At 49.5% G+C, this 15,164-nt stretch overlaps 1 protein-coding gene across 2 annotated transcripts in view; it reads right to left on the bottom strand.

The window, feature by feature from the left end:
• The window catches only part of CASQ2 (calsequestrin 2), a 45,207-nt gene extending 38,932 nt beyond the window's left edge, over window positions 1-6,275 (bottom strand). For both annotated transcript variants that reach the window (XM_080648268.1, XM_080648267.1), the window contains exon 1: window positions 5,855-6,275. In XM_080648268.1, coding sequence (XP_080504394.1) covers window positions 5,855-6,088 — 234 coding nt within the window. In that variant the 5' untranslated portion in view covers window positions 6,089-6,275. The remainder of the gene's footprint in view (window positions 1-5,854) is intronic.
• Window positions 6,276-15,164: the final 8,889 nt, after the last annotated feature.

The following is a 15,164-nucleotide window of genomic DNA, read 5'->3' as shown; positions in this document are numbered from 1 at the left end:
GCAGTGTGTTGGCCATGTGGTAAAATCCGTCTCCCTGTTAATCCTGCATGCAGAAGGAGGAATTGCCCTGTGATCAATACAATCCATGCTCTGGCAATAGCACTTCTTGTCTCTTTGCCATCTCACCCAGGCACCGGCGTTATCACTGAGGCCTGCCCAGCAAGCTGGTCACATGGTCGAGGCACTTGGGCTCTAAGAGGGCAATGTGAGACTGAGCATGCGCACACCTGAGAGAGCGCCGGCTCCGTGTGAGGACTCGCCCCAAAGCCCAGCCTGGCCTCACGGGTCTTTCCGGGCACGGCCGGTGCGCGTGTGGAGAGGGCCGCCTTTGGGCACGAACGGCTGGAAGGAAAGCCGAACCCTGCGTGCGCTGCTCTTCTCTGCCCAGTGTTCCCACGTCGTCCCATCTGCAGATTCACTTGACTCCGGCCCCTTCATTGCCTCCCTCTCTTGGGGGTTAGAAATAAAGCCTCTGGGACACTTGCCAGAGCTAAATGGGGCTGAGGGCAGGGCCAGCCTTACCGTGCGTGAGGTTTCTGCCCAGGCTGTGCCTATATTGGACTGAGTCCCATGGTTAAAAATGCAGTTTTAACCATGTGTCAGTGGGATTAGGCAAGGAGGACCAACAGGTCCTTGAATCTGACAGACTTAATCTAATTTTTTTACTATGTTCAGTTCTTTTTGAAAAATTAACCTAATTTAAAACGAAATAAAGGAGCTCAGCTGGCATGGCTCAGTGGTTGAGCATCGACCTATGGACCAGGAGGTCACAGTTCGATTCCTAGTCAGGGCACATGCCCAGGTTGTGGGCGTGCAGGAGGCAGCCAATCAATGATTCTCTCTCTCCACTCTGCAGTGGGACAGCCAAGCACCGTGGGACAAACAGAGAGAGGTAGAGCGGAGAAAGGGGGTGCTCGGGGACCTCCCACCCTAGCTGAGTCCTGTCGAAATCAACAGGAGCTGTGGGTCACCCTGGCGTGCAGGTACCTAGATGGCATGGCTATTTCTGTGCCATGACCCCAGCTTGTCTGCCAGTGCAAGGGACCTAGTTCACCCCAAACAAATGAACCAGTTTTTACTGTCCACAATGTGGAAAGCATTGCTCTTTCGTCATCTGTTCATTGGCTCTTTCGTTCATTTATTAATGCAAAAATGACTAAGAGTGCCCAGATCAGTGGATACTTGATGAATTAATATTTCTAGTCAGGGATTCACAATACTTCGTTTCATGTTCTAAAACACTCACGAACCCACCTGAGAAGATCCTCCATAGTTTCTCCTAATCCAATAAATGTATACAGTAGTCCCCCCTTATCCGCGGGGCAAATGTTCCAAGATGCCCAATGGATGCCTAAAACCGAGAATAGTAGCAAACCTTATACATACTATGTTTTTTCCTTATTAAGTAGGCACAATTAGATATTAATAACAGTAAGTAATGCTAAAATAGAACAATCATAACAACATACTGTGATACGGTATGGAATGGCCTTGGGGCCATTACTGAGTAAAATAAGGGTGACGTGAATACAAGCCCTGTGATACCATCTGATCACGGAGCTCACTACTAAGTGACTAACGAGCAGGTTGCATGTACAGTGTGGAGATGCTGGACAGAGGGATGATTCACACCCTGGGCGGAATGGAGCAGCATGGTGCGAGATTTCATCCCGCTACTCAGTATGGTGAGTAATTTAGAATTCATACATTGTTTATTTCTGGAATTTTCCATTTAATATTTTTGGACCCGGATGAGCTTGGTTAACTGAACCTTGGGAAACGGGTAAGAGGGACCACTGCGTTTGTCACAGGTTGGCCTATAGTTACTTCCACAAAGCGCACACACACAGGTAACAGCATCAGCTGTGAGTGCCAGAGGCCCTGAAACGGTCTACGTCTCCTTCCTCCTTCCTTCTTCAGGTGTGTGAGTGGCCATGAACTTGTTTCTATGTAAGCGTGACGCTCACTAGGAAAAAGCTTTTGTCCTTTCCTTTCTTCTGTATCAGGCTGGTTTCCTAGAAGTGGAGTGGTGTAGAAGAGAGGCAATGATGAGAGAAAATCATTGATCGGCTGCCTCCTGCACGCCCCCTCCTGGGGATTGAGCCCGCAACCCTGGGCACGTGCCCTGATGGGGAATCAAACTGTTTATAGGTCGATGCTCAACCACTGAGCCACACCGGCCAGGCAAATCCTCAGCTTTTTAAACCGGGGGGTGGCAGCTCATCATGGGAGAAGGAAATCAGTTTCATTGGTTGGGATCATTTATAAGTGAAATAGAATAGAATCTATATATATAAAAGCCCATTGACCGAAAGGCGGAATGACTAGAACGACCAGTCAACCAGTCGCCATGATGCACACTGACCACCAGGGGACAGACGCTCAATGCAGGAGCTGCCCCCCTGATGGTCAGTGCACTCCCACAGTGGGACCATTGCTTGGCTGACCAGGATGAGCGGCGCTCCCACAGCAGACCGATCCCTGCAGGCCACACCCCCACCAGTGCATGAATCCGTGCACTGGGCCTCTAGTATATTATAATGGAAGACAAGATTATTTTTAAAACTCCAAGTAGTCCCCAAACAGTAATGATAAAGACTGTCCTTTGAACTTTTTGTTTCATTTGTGTATGTATATGTCAGTGTGAGTCATGATTAAAAAACAACAACATCAAACACCACCTTCTGAAACTCCTTGGAGGAGAGGAGCAGGCTCCCGGTTGCTGTCTGCTGGCTGAGCCCTGCCTGGGGACCACGCTGGGAACTGCTCCTCCTTGCACCGACAGCATGGCCTGGAGCTGGCAGACAGCATTCCTGTTCTCAGACACTGCCAGAGGTCCTCCAGCATCACAGTCCCTCTCGGGACGAAGTGCTGGAGAGGTGGCGTGTGCCACCGCGGCTTCCCAGTCAGATTTTCCTTCATGCATGTTTGGGGGCCGGGGGATTAAGAGGACAAAATAGCCTGGCAAGTGTGGCTCAGTGGTTGACCATTGACCTATGAACCAGGAGGTCACCGTTCAATTTCTGTCAGGGCACATGCCCAGAGTTAGGGCTCAATCCCCAGTAGGGGGCAGGCAGGAGGCCACTGATGAATGATTCTCTCTCATCATTGATGTTTCTACCTCTCCCTCTCACTTCCTCTCTGAAATCAATAAAATATATATATTTTTTTAAAAGATAAAATAGTTGTTTTGACCATGAAGAATAGTTAGAGGCTCACGTCTACCCTCTGATCCCACCCACGGATTTTCTGGAGGCATTTTTTGGTCCTGAGCTCTGAGAAACAGTCTACACCTGACAGGTATCTCAATAAAGGCCGCCCCCGCCCTGCCTTCTGGAGGGATGCCCAGCCTCCTCTGAGGTTTGGGCATTTGCATCAAGAGTACCTCCAGGTTGTGTGCTGCTCAGCCCTGCTGGTGAGCAGCTGGCATCATCAGACCCGGGCTCCGGGCTGAGCCTCACACCTGTCTCATGTCTCCAGCAGCAGTACCGTGTAGGGACAAGACTGCTTCACCTGCACTAGTTGAGTGACCTTGGGCAACTTGGCCTCTCCGTGCCTCAGTTTCCCCATATGTGAAATGGGGATAGTAATGGCACCTACGTCATAGAAATATTGTAAGGACCAAAGCAGCTCACATGTACAAAGTGCTTACAGCAGCCCTTGTACACAGTAAGCATTCAACAAATGTTCATTTTCATCTAATGATCTCATAAGCATGTATAATTACTATCCTATAAATGTGATGTAATATACACCCAGATCTCCTGACTCCACAGTCTGTATTCTCCTCCCTCTAATGACATCCACTCCAGCTTGGGGTGCCTCTGGGGCTCCGACTTGCTGTGTGAACCTCCCCCTTGTCCGTCTCTGCCAGGTGCTCTTGGGTCAGAGGCAAGTCCCTTCTCGGGATTTTGTATTGGTCTTCTAGGGAGATGTACTCTTGGGGGAGTGTGTGTGTGTGTTTTAGTTTGACATGCACTCAGAAACGGGGGTCACTGCTTGCACTGGCATTTTTTAATTTTTTGAATTCTAGGCTAACAGAACAATGAGGAGCATATAAATAGATTCATTATGCTTTTGCTTAAACTTTTCATAAAAATACCTCTCAGTAATTGAGTAGAGGAGTTTGAGATGAAGACGATGGAGGATTTTGCGGGCTAACCAGCCCTGGTTTTACCCACCTGCGATGTTCTCGTGTACACACTACCAAGACCTAAGAACTGTCCCTGTTTCTCTTCACTTGCCACCCACAGAGGACACCCAATGTCCGCCTTCAGCCCGCAGCGGGAGCCCGAGGAAAATCTAACGGCAGTGATGGTATTTGAAAAACACTTAGCTGTCTGTCAGCTAGAGCTCTCCTGCTGACCACAAGCCGTGCATGAAGCCTCCGAAATAGGTGCTTGTGTGGCCACCAGGAGACACTTAGGATTCTGAAGTGCTTCTTAAATCAGCAAAGATATTTAGATGTGCTTGGATTTTATTAGTCTTTTTTTTTTTTTTGAGAATTCAAATCCACAAGGGTTTATATGGTAATTCTGTATAAAGTATTTGATAAAGAGGAGCTTACTGATGGTTAATAAATGGCTGTAATTCTCAAATAATCCTTTTCACAGGTTTGCGCCTGGGCTGGGCATGGGGACTGACAAGGGACCTGGGTGACTCCTGGGATTCTGGGCACTCAGGATGCTCCAGGGTGTGAGTGACCTTAGACTGCCCAGGAGAGTTCTAGGGCGCTCTCCCCGCATTCAAGAATGGCCCCCAGTGCCAGGTTTACTAACGGGCCACGTAATGCAGATAAAATAAGAACTGACTTCAGTGTTGGCCCTGAACTCATACCAAGAACTTTCTGAGGAAAAAAAGATCCCGTTACTGAGTCTTCATACACACACATGGTGTAATGTTGACCAAAACCAACCACAGGGAAGGAGCATCATGGCTTTCCCCAGTGACCCACCAAGAGACACAAGGTCAAGGCCTGCCCTGTCTCCGGGATCTCAGGGAGGGTGCAAAGAGTGGGCCATGAGCACACCCAGTGGGCCATGAGCACATCCAGTGGGCCATCAGCACCCCGAGTAGGCTATCAGCATACCCAGTGGGCCATCAGCACCCTGAGTAGGCTATCAGCATACCCAGTGGGCCATCAGCACCTCGAGTGGGCCATCAGCACACCCAGTGGGCCATCAGCACCTCGAGTGGGCCATCAGCACCCCAAGTGGGCCATCAGCACCCCGGGTGGGCCATCAGCACACCCAGTGGGCCAGCAGCACCCCGAGTGGGCCATCAGCACCCTGAGTGGGCCATCAGTACCCTGAATGGGCCATCAGCACCCCAAGTGGGCCAGCAGTACCCCGAGTGGGCCATCAGCACCCCGAGTGGGCCAGCAGCACCCCGAGTGGGCCATCAGCACCCCGAGTGGGCCATCAGCACCCTGAGTGGGCCATCAGCACACCCAGTAGGCTATCAGCACACCCAGTGGGCCATCAGCACACCCAGTGGGCCATCAGCACACCCAGTGGGTCATCAGCGTGCCAAGTGAAAATCGCCACCAATCCCGGAATCCCATGTCAGCCAGGCCTTTTAACAATAGTTTTGACATTTCGAAAAACAGTGGCTGGGGCTAATGCCCTTGAAAAATCGAGAGAACCACCATGGGACAGACACATCCCATGGTCCCCATTTTTTGGCATCTGGCTCCACGCTTGTTCACTCATCCCAACTTTGCAACAAGAGTATCTCCCATTCACCTGAGACTGGGATGCAGGGAGATTTCAGGACAGGGACCTGCCCGCTCCTGCCTCCCAGCCCTGCCAAGCAGCCCTAGCTCCCGGGACAGCATCAGCATGCCTCTGCTCACCTCCAGCACGATCTCTTTCAGCTGGAACTGCTTCTGAGCGACCTTGTCCGAAGACACGGGCTCGTGGTAGTAGAGGCACAGCAGGTCGTACCTCTTCAGGACTTGCTTGAGGTTCTTCTCTGTGAGACTCACCACACGGTCCTTGCCGTCGTACGTGGGGAAGTTCAGCCCCTCCTCTGCCCGGCAGGAGGACAGCAGGCAGACCCCCACCACAAACAGGTGAGTCCGCTTCATCGGGGAGAAGTGGGGTGTCCTGCCCAGAAATGCTGAGTGCAGGACAAAAGAGGTAAAATTCTTAGGGGCTTGTTGAGAGAGGCAGGGGCAGTGAGGCTGGCCTGTCCCTCCTGCCCTTGCTGGGCCCTGGAACTGAGTCTTCAACCTCCTCGGGTCCGGCTACTGCAGTTGTGAGCTCAGAAAGGAGGGAGCTGAGGCTCTTTTCTCTCTCTCACACACACATACACGCACGCATGCGCGCGCGCGCACACACACACACACACACACACACACACACGTGAACTAAGCCAGGCTGGGCGGCCAAGCCCAGATACCACGCATAGCTCTGCTCAGCCCCGACCCATCAGGAACTCCATTTTTAGGATGCACTTGTCTCAGGCTAAAAATAAATCATGCAATGAATAAAAAAGTTCTTCGTGCCACTGTGAGGGATTCGCTGATATGATCTGTCAGAAGGTAGAGAGGGAGGAGGCAGGAGGGAAAGCCGAGGAATTGAGGCCAGGAAGGTCAAAGATGAGATGTGAACTTGGAGGGAGGGAGAGAAGATGAGAGGCCAGAGGTGAACTTGGAGGGAGGGCGAGAGGATGAGAGGCCAGAGGTGAACTTGGAGGGAGGGAGAGAAGATAAGAGGTGAGAGGTGAACTTGGAGGGAGGGCGAGAGGATGAGAGGCAAGAGAGAGGGGACTGTGGCACCAGGGAGCAAGTGGAGACGTTAGGACGTGCGCAGTGCCTCAGCCATCACCGAATCCTCCTGTTATCCGGGGAGGTAACCAGCCTGTTCCTCCCTGGGGCAGTGCGCCCGTCCCCTGTCTGCTCACTGCTGATGTGGGAACGAGAGGGAGCCCCGAAGTGGACTTCACCTCCTGCTGTCCTGTCTCCTGTCCTCTTCTTAGAAACCCAGCCCTGGCTGGCTATTTGCCATGCCCACATGGCTCCACCAGCTCCTGGGCCAAGGGTACAGGGACACCCTTTCCCGCCAGCCCTCCACATTGAAGGGCTCTGGGGTCGCCGGCCTGTCCAGGACCACCGTTCCCTCCTACCACCCTGCCCACTGCCGAACCCTGCCGACTCCACACAACCGTCCCATTTTAAATTAAATACAAGTTCAGCAGCCTTCCTCAGAAACCTGAGGTTTTCGGCTATCGTCCCTGTCCTATTTTTTTTTCACGTGAACCCCTAATGTATCACTTTTACCCCCTTGCCTCTTTATTAGACACAGAGTGACAGGTGTGAGTTCGAATCCCCACTCTGCCTTTTAACAGCTGAATGAGCTTCGGGGGGTCACTCTCCCTCCCTGGGTCTCAGCTGCCCCCCATGTCAAATGCGGATACTTGTAACTGTATTGTTAGGTCTGGAACATATAGATGGAAAAGCATGATACAGAGCCGGTGCCCAAACATGGTAGCTGCTATACCTACTTCATTCTCTCTGGAGATGCTGGGTCATAGGTTATTATAATAATGTCGTTCGTTTCTAGTAGTAATGGCTTGTGAACGCTTTCCATTTCATTTTCTCCTTGGTTCCAGCAGGCGATCAGGGCAGACATGATCAGGGCTCATTTCTCGGGGGAGCTGAGAGTCAGAGAAATTAGCAGCTCATCTGTGATTGTTTCTAGCTGCCACCCAGAGCACTCAGCTCCGCCGGGGAGCCCGGTGCTCCTGGTGGCTCGAACCTGACGCAGGACAACTCCCCTGCAGACACCCATCTTCTCAGTGGCCCTTGACCATGTCTTCTGGTCACACAATAGTCTGGCCATGTCTTTCCACTTTATTTATTTAATATATATATTTATTTATGTTAGAGAGGAAGGGAGAGGGAGAGAGAGAGAGAAACATCAATGAGGAGAGAGAATCATTGATCGGCTGCCTCCTGCATACCCCACACTGGGGATCAAGCTGTGATCCAGTCATGTGCCCTGACCGGGAATTGAACCGTGACCTCCTGGTTCATAGGTCGACACTCAACCACTGAGCCACACCAGCCGGGCATGTCTTTCCACTTTAGAGGGGTCTCTGGCTCTTAGGACTCCAGCCCAGTTTTTGTCTTCCTTCAGTAAGAGACCAGCTTTGGACGCAGCGAGGACCTTGTGGCTCACAGGGTTTGCAGGGGATGGAAGGAAAAGAGAAGTTCAGGGGCCTGAGACGGAGCCTCTATGTGGCCAGAGGGCCTCCTGCTGAGAGTCCAGTTGACAAGGAGGCGTCATTTTTCGTGTCCAGGAAGCCGGGACCTTGGAGATCTCACCATTAAAACCCCTCACAGCACCCAGCTCCTTCCCATGGTGAATAGTCTGTGCTGTTAAAGATGGAGCCAAGGACAGCCACTCTAAGGCATGGTTGGCTCCCAGGTCACTGCCAAGCATGAGCGATCTCTGCTTTCTTTAGAAATTATAGGGGGAAAGATTTCCGACTGAAACAACCTTATGTCTTGTCTTTTTTGAGGTCAGCTTCCCAAAGTGTTCCCAGTTGTCTCAATCTTGTTGGCTTATCTTTATTTAGAATTTGCTCTACTTTTCTTATATGTTTTTTATATGTTACTGAAAAAAAAAACACAACAACTCTGGGAGCTATTTAAAGTCAGAGACTTTGAATTTCCTGCTGACTTGCAAGAGATGAAAAGTACCAGGGCAATGGGATAATTTTTTTTTTTAAATTGATTTTAGAGAGAGAAAGGGGAGAGGGAGAGAGAGAGAAACATTGATGTATGTGAGAGGAACTTGGATCGGTTGCTTCCTGCACGCCTCCCATCGGGGATCAAGCCCACAACCCGGGCACCTGCCCCCACCAGGAATGGAACCAGTGACCTGTTGGGTCAACGCTCAATCCACTGAGCCACACTGGCCAGGCGCAAAGGGATAATTTTTAAAATGTCAGTTTGGCTCTCAAGTCTGGCTTATGCCCATCTGAGTATTAACAGAAAGACGCCCCAGTATAGAAAGTCCCTGCCCCCAGATCCCAAACTCTGTTTGGGCCTCGCAGCCCAGCCCTGATGGTTGGCACCGCCACCGACATGTGCTGTGACGATCAGGTTTCCCACTGTCCATCCACGTGGACATGAGGACCTAAATTTGCGCCCCACGCTTTCTAATGATGCTTCTTCATGTTCTGCTTTTTATGTACCAGCCTTTTCTCCATCTGCCGTTTAGCTTCCTAATTTTGTTTTCCTTTGCCTTGTTGCTCACCCACTTGCATTTATTTTGTAAACAGCAAGTGCTTCTGACATTTCTGAGTCAACTCTGCACGCAGCAAACCAGCCGCAGCCCAAGGCGACACCTCACTCTCCTAGCTCTGTGGCTGCGCCGGACCGAGCTGTGTGTATCTTGCTGTACCGATAGCAGGTATTTTTTTTGTTTTGTTTTGTTTTGGAACAAGAAGGAATATAACAAAATAAACGAATTCGTGCAAATACATGTCAGTTACTGTCACAGGATATGAGACAGGCCCCTTGCTTTTGCTAACAATTTTCAGTCCATCCCTCTGTGTGTGGGCACCCCTTACGTTTATTTATTCTCAACAGGCAGCCAGGTCATTTTATATACTATTTAATTTGATCTTCACCGTAATCCATTTTATAGATACAGGAGATACATGAGGGTTTGAAGCCATGGTCTTTCATTAAGGTGTTAATTACATAAGTTTGTGTCGAGTGTCTTCCGTGTACCACTCCTCTGGGTACTGGGGGTAGATACACTGTAATCGTGCACGTGCGCGCGCAGCAGGACGTCAGGCTCTGAAGTACAATGGAGAAGGTCCAGGGAGAGCCTGTGACAGTGGGTAGAGGGTGGCCTTTTAGGACGGGAGGTCCAAGAAGCATCTATGAGGAGGGAACAGGGGAACAGAAGGGAGGAGAGGGGCTGAGACAGAAAGGTCGCTGAGAAGGACAGTCCCAGGGAGGAGGGAGGCCTCCCCGCTGGAGACCCGAGCCGAGTCCACCACTAGAGGGAGCTGTACCCACCTCTTCCTCCTCTCAGCATCAGTTTTCTCAGACTTTTTCATCTGTTCATAAAATATATAGGTTCATACCTACAGTGGATGGTCTATAGGGCAAGGAAACTCATCTGAGCGACTCAGTCACAGTTCAGAGTGACAAAGCCATGACCAGGAACTCAGGAGGCCTGGGTTCTGGCTGGTCTGACACAGCCGAGCCTGGCTGTACAGCCTTGGTCAAGGCTCTCCCCTCTTGGCCCTCACGTTTCCAGGTTGTGGGAAAAGGGGTCCTCCCATGGCCATGTTTTGGCTCTGAAATTTTAAAATCTGTTCCGCCCACAGAGGGTTTCCTTTGACCAGGATAGGCCTTGGCACAGCCCATAGGTCTGAGGACTTGGATGAATGTTACCTGTGGAGGGGGGTTTTGATGGGCGTGATTCTTCACAAGTCCAACCTCACATCTATCTTCTCCAAAGTAGACATCCTAGGACAGTGGTCGGCAAACCGCGCCTCGCGAGCCACATGCGGCTCGTGAGCCGTGGTTTGCTGCTCTGTTGACTAATGAGTTTGCCGACCACTGTCCTAGGACATCAATGTGTAAAGGTCCCTTCTTTGGCTAAAATGCTCCCCCAAGTGGACAACGTGGGGTATGACACCTTTCTTTGTTTGATCCTGTTTCCCCCTGCGTCAGGCTAGGCCTCTGCCAGGGAGATATAGCCGGTTCCCCTGGTAGAGAGTGTCCCAGAAATGCTGTGTCTACGGCCCTGCATTCCATGGCCTCAGGCTTCCTCTGCTCAGCTCAGAACAGGCCTGTTTGCAACCCCAAGACCTCCTCTCCTTTTTATTCTGAATATCTGACAGCCCCTGCTCCCCTACACCAGGAGCCAGCTCAACAGAACTAGGCAAAATAAAAAGTCAGTGCCCAATGGAAAAAGAGCCCCACGGCTCTACCAAGAACAATCCCAGCTTTCCACAGATGTCACTTCCTCAGGGAGGCTCTCAGCCTGGCCCAGGGGCTGGCGTTCACGCCCCTCGCACACCATGCTCTTCCTCGGAAACGCTCTTCCGCTGGGCAGCCCTTTCCCCAGTAGGCCAAGGCTGATGAGAGCGGAGACAAGTTCTGCCTGCAGTAGTTCCCATCAACTATTTATTAAATAAACCTGAAGCGCCTGCTTTGCGCTCCCCAGGTCTTATTTTAAGCACTATACAAATTTAACTCATTTATTCTTAGCAACCTTACAAGGCTGGCAATTTTAGCAACCCCATTTAACAGATGGGTAAACTGAGGCAGAGAGAGGTTAACTAACTTGCCTGGGGTGGCTAGGAACCTCGGAGCTGGGATTTGAACCCGCTTGTGTCTGTTTTCTACCACTTGTAACCACCCGCTAGATGCCTCTCGCAGGGGGCTGATGAAGTCACTGAGGCAAGCCAGGAATAGTGGCCGCCCACATTGTGAGACTGCTCATCTCGGGATAGGCCCTGGGTCTTGGCCCTTTAGAATCACCTCCCTGCCTTGTAGTGTGCAGGTGATTTCAGTCTCACTGTGAGCCAATCACTGAGCTCATCCATTCTATACGTCATCTCTACGTGTCATCCTGTTTAAAGCTGGGTATTATTTCTTTCAGGTCACAATGAGGAAACAGGTTTAGCAGAGTCCAGCCATCTGCATGTCACCCGCTGGTAAGTCACGGAGAGGGGTTTGGACCAGGGTCAGTCCGGCTCGTCATGACCCCAGGCTGCTCTGGGCAAGGAGGGGAGGCCTCTGTTTCCTTCAGGGAAAAACAGAAATGTGAAAACTTAGATTACCAGAATTGACAGGATTAGAACCAGGTGTTTCTACAGGAACGTGCAGGAGGAACAGTTGGAAGGAAAACAAGAAAGTGAGGCATTTAGTTCAGAAGGAAATGTACAGAGGGACGGGTAAATGGAAAGTTTAGGCTTCATTTGTCCTGGAATTAGAGAAAAATATAGACTTCTAGGGAAAACAGTGAAAGAACAGTAAAACCTGGACCGAGAGGTTATATCAAATGTCCAAACAGAGGGTGTGGTAGGTAGAACGGTGCTCCCACTCCCCAAAGATGTCCAGTTCAATCCCCAAGCCTGCGAATGTCTGACCTCACGCAGCTAAAGGGACTTTGCAGAGATGATTCAATTAAGGACTAAGGACCTTAAGTTGGGGAGGTTAGCTTCAACGATCCTGATGGGCTCAATGTAATCAGAGGGTCCTTAAAAAGAGAGGCAGGAGGGTCCGAGAGAGCGGAGATGTGACGGTGGAAGCGAGGTTTGAATGGGCCAGGGCCACCAGCCAAGAAGGGGCCGCCTCTGACAGGTGGACAGGGCGAGGAGACACCCCCCCCCCCGAACTTCCAGAAGGAAAGCAGCTCTGCCAGACCATTGGAGACTTTAACCTCCATAACTGCAAGGGGATGGATTCGTATTGTTTTGACCACTGAGTCTGTGATGATTTGTTACAGCAACAACAGTGAACTAATACCGAGGGAAACCAGCGAAAGCTGCCTCCTGAACTGGAGAGAAGCTGCCTGTCCCCCGGAGCCAGCTGTTCTCTCTGTGTGGACACCTGCATCTCCTCCGAGCCCCATCGCCTGCAGTGACTAGGTGAGCGAACAGGTGAGCACAGCACCGGTGGTCCCTCTTTTCCGGCGATGGTTCCTTTGAACCCACCCAAGGAGGAGCTGGGACAGGGGTCTCTGGGCAGTCACTTCACCTGTTTGGGCCTCTAAAATAAGAGAAATTAACTGAATCGGCATTCCTCCATTTTTTTTTTTTAACTTACCTTTACACCGTAATAGACAATCTCTCAATATCTCTCTTTAGGAATTTTTTAAAACTTGTTATTCTTGCATAATGATTTTAAAAAGAATGATTTTTCAAACATTTCTAGATCTATACATTATTGTAGACTCTATTCTAAAGTTTGTTTTTAATATCATTTCTAATAATCCTTACATACAGAAACAAGTAAGTTGTAATTTGTCAATTTGTAAATGATTCATCCTGTTTAGTTTAATGAAAATAATTACTCAAGAGAAAGATTGATTTGTTAACCAATGTTTCACTGGCATACTGGTTTGGGAAACGAATATGCAGGATGGGGCAAAAGTAGGGTTACAGTTCATATGGAAAATAATACATTAACTAATAAATAATAGCACGAGAATAAACTCTGTTTTGTATACTCAAACTGTAAAACAACTTTTGCCCCATCCTATATATAAGAAAATAAAAAAGAAATATTTTCTTTTTGAAATGGAGGTGCAATTGACATAATAAATTGCACATATTTAAAGTGCAAACTTTTATTTTGACATGTGCATACACCCATGAAACAATCAAAGTGAACACTACCCTGCCCAGAGTTCCCTGTATCCTTTGTAATCTCTTCCTCCCCATCCCTGACATCCCTCCCCAGTCACACCCGTCCCTGGGCAACCACTGATCTCTTTTCTGTCACTATGGGTTAATTTTCATTTTCTAGAATTCCCAGTAAATGGAATTGTATTATCTTCTTTTTTTTGGGGGGGGGGTCTAGCTTCTTTCACTCAGTATAATAATTTTTTGAGATTTAATCATGTTGCATATATTAATACCGAGTTCATTCCTTTTGACTGCTGCATGGAATTACATTGTATCAATATACACAATTTGTTTATCCATTTTCACTGGTGGGCAGTTGGGTTGTTTTCACACATAAGCTGTCATGAACGTTACTTTTAGGTCTGTGATTCATGTGAGTTAATCACTTAATATAGTTTGAAGTATGGATGAAATTTTGTTTTGTGTTGTGCTGCATATGGATATCCAACTGGTTTTGCACCATTTCTGGAAAAGACCGTCCTCCTCTGAATGCCTTTGCACCTTTGTCAAAAATTAGTTATCATATGTGTGTAAGCCTGCGTCAGTTCCCTCTAGTCTGATCTTTCGGATGTTCTTTTGCCCAGTCTCCTGTAGTTCTTACAATATGTGCGCACCAGTATTCTGCTCCATGTGGGGCACCCTCTGAGGTCTCCCAGGGTGTCTCTCAGTGGTTCTCTGTCTGATGCTGTGCCCTGTGAACCGTAGTCGCCTTGGCCTCCCTGGACCCTCAGCTCCTCCTCAACGCAAAGGCTGCTCTGTGCTCACCCCTCCCTGTGCCACGCCCAGGAGCTCTGCAGGCAGCTTGAGGGGCAGCTGTGGAAACCCAGCCATTTGTTTCCTGTCTCTCAGGGATCACGCTCTTTCGTTGCCTGGTGTGCAGTGTCTTAGAAACTGCTGTTTCAGATGTTTCTTTGGATGTTTTGGTTGTTTCAGATGAGAGAGTAAAATCAGTCCATGCTCGATTTTGCCTCCAAGCAGAAGTGTTGGAAAATTGAAATTTAGATATGGATTATACAAGCAAAAGTGAACAAATTCTACTTCGATAATATGATGTTGGTCATTCCTATAGGTTGCACTTATCTCAACAAATTAAGTTTATATAATTTTTTAGTTTATCTATAATAATAAAAGCATAATATGCTAATTAGACTGGACGAAGCTGGGGCTGCGAGGGAAGCCCGGGTCCCAGGTGCCAGAGGGAAGCTGGTGCCGGCAGACGGGGGAAGGAAGGCCTACTCTTGCACGAATTTCATGCATCGGGCCTCTAGTTTCTAAATAATTAGGAAGCTGAAGGTACAGCCGTAAGATTATGGTAGTACACCAATAACACAATCCAACGCCAGCCAGCTCAGCATGTGCTGCTGGAGGTGGGAGGGCTGCAGGGTGGGGATGATTCGTCTGCTCAACAGCCAGGGTCTTCTCTGTTTTCATCTCTCTGCTCTGCCTTCTCTTGTCTTAAGCCCTCATCATGTTGTTGGTCGTGCCTGGCTGTTGGTAGATGATGGCAAACAACTCCTGGACTCCATGCTCTGTCTTCTACCTCCAGGAGGAAAACGTGTATGTTTTCGCCCATAGAACACCAGCAACTATCTTCTCCCATCCTTAAGGTAAAACGAGATCATTAGGTGCCCACCTCTGAAGTCTGGAGGGGTCAGCTTCCCCCAAAGCCCTGGGCCACCAGGAAGGGGTAGGATACCCAAATGACACTCAGGTCATTGGCAAGGTCAGAGGAATGTGGGGAAGCAGGCACAGTGTCCACCTTGGTGGGCAGCAGGCTA

Source organism: Plecotus auritus (genome assembly GCF_963455305.1).
Source record: "Plecotus auritus genome assembly, chromosome: 12".
Taxonomy (NCBI): domain Eukaryota; kingdom Metazoa; phylum Chordata; class Mammalia; order Chiroptera; family Vespertilionidae; genus Plecotus; species Plecotus auritus.
This window is presented reverse-complemented; position numbering and strand designations above follow the sequence as displayed.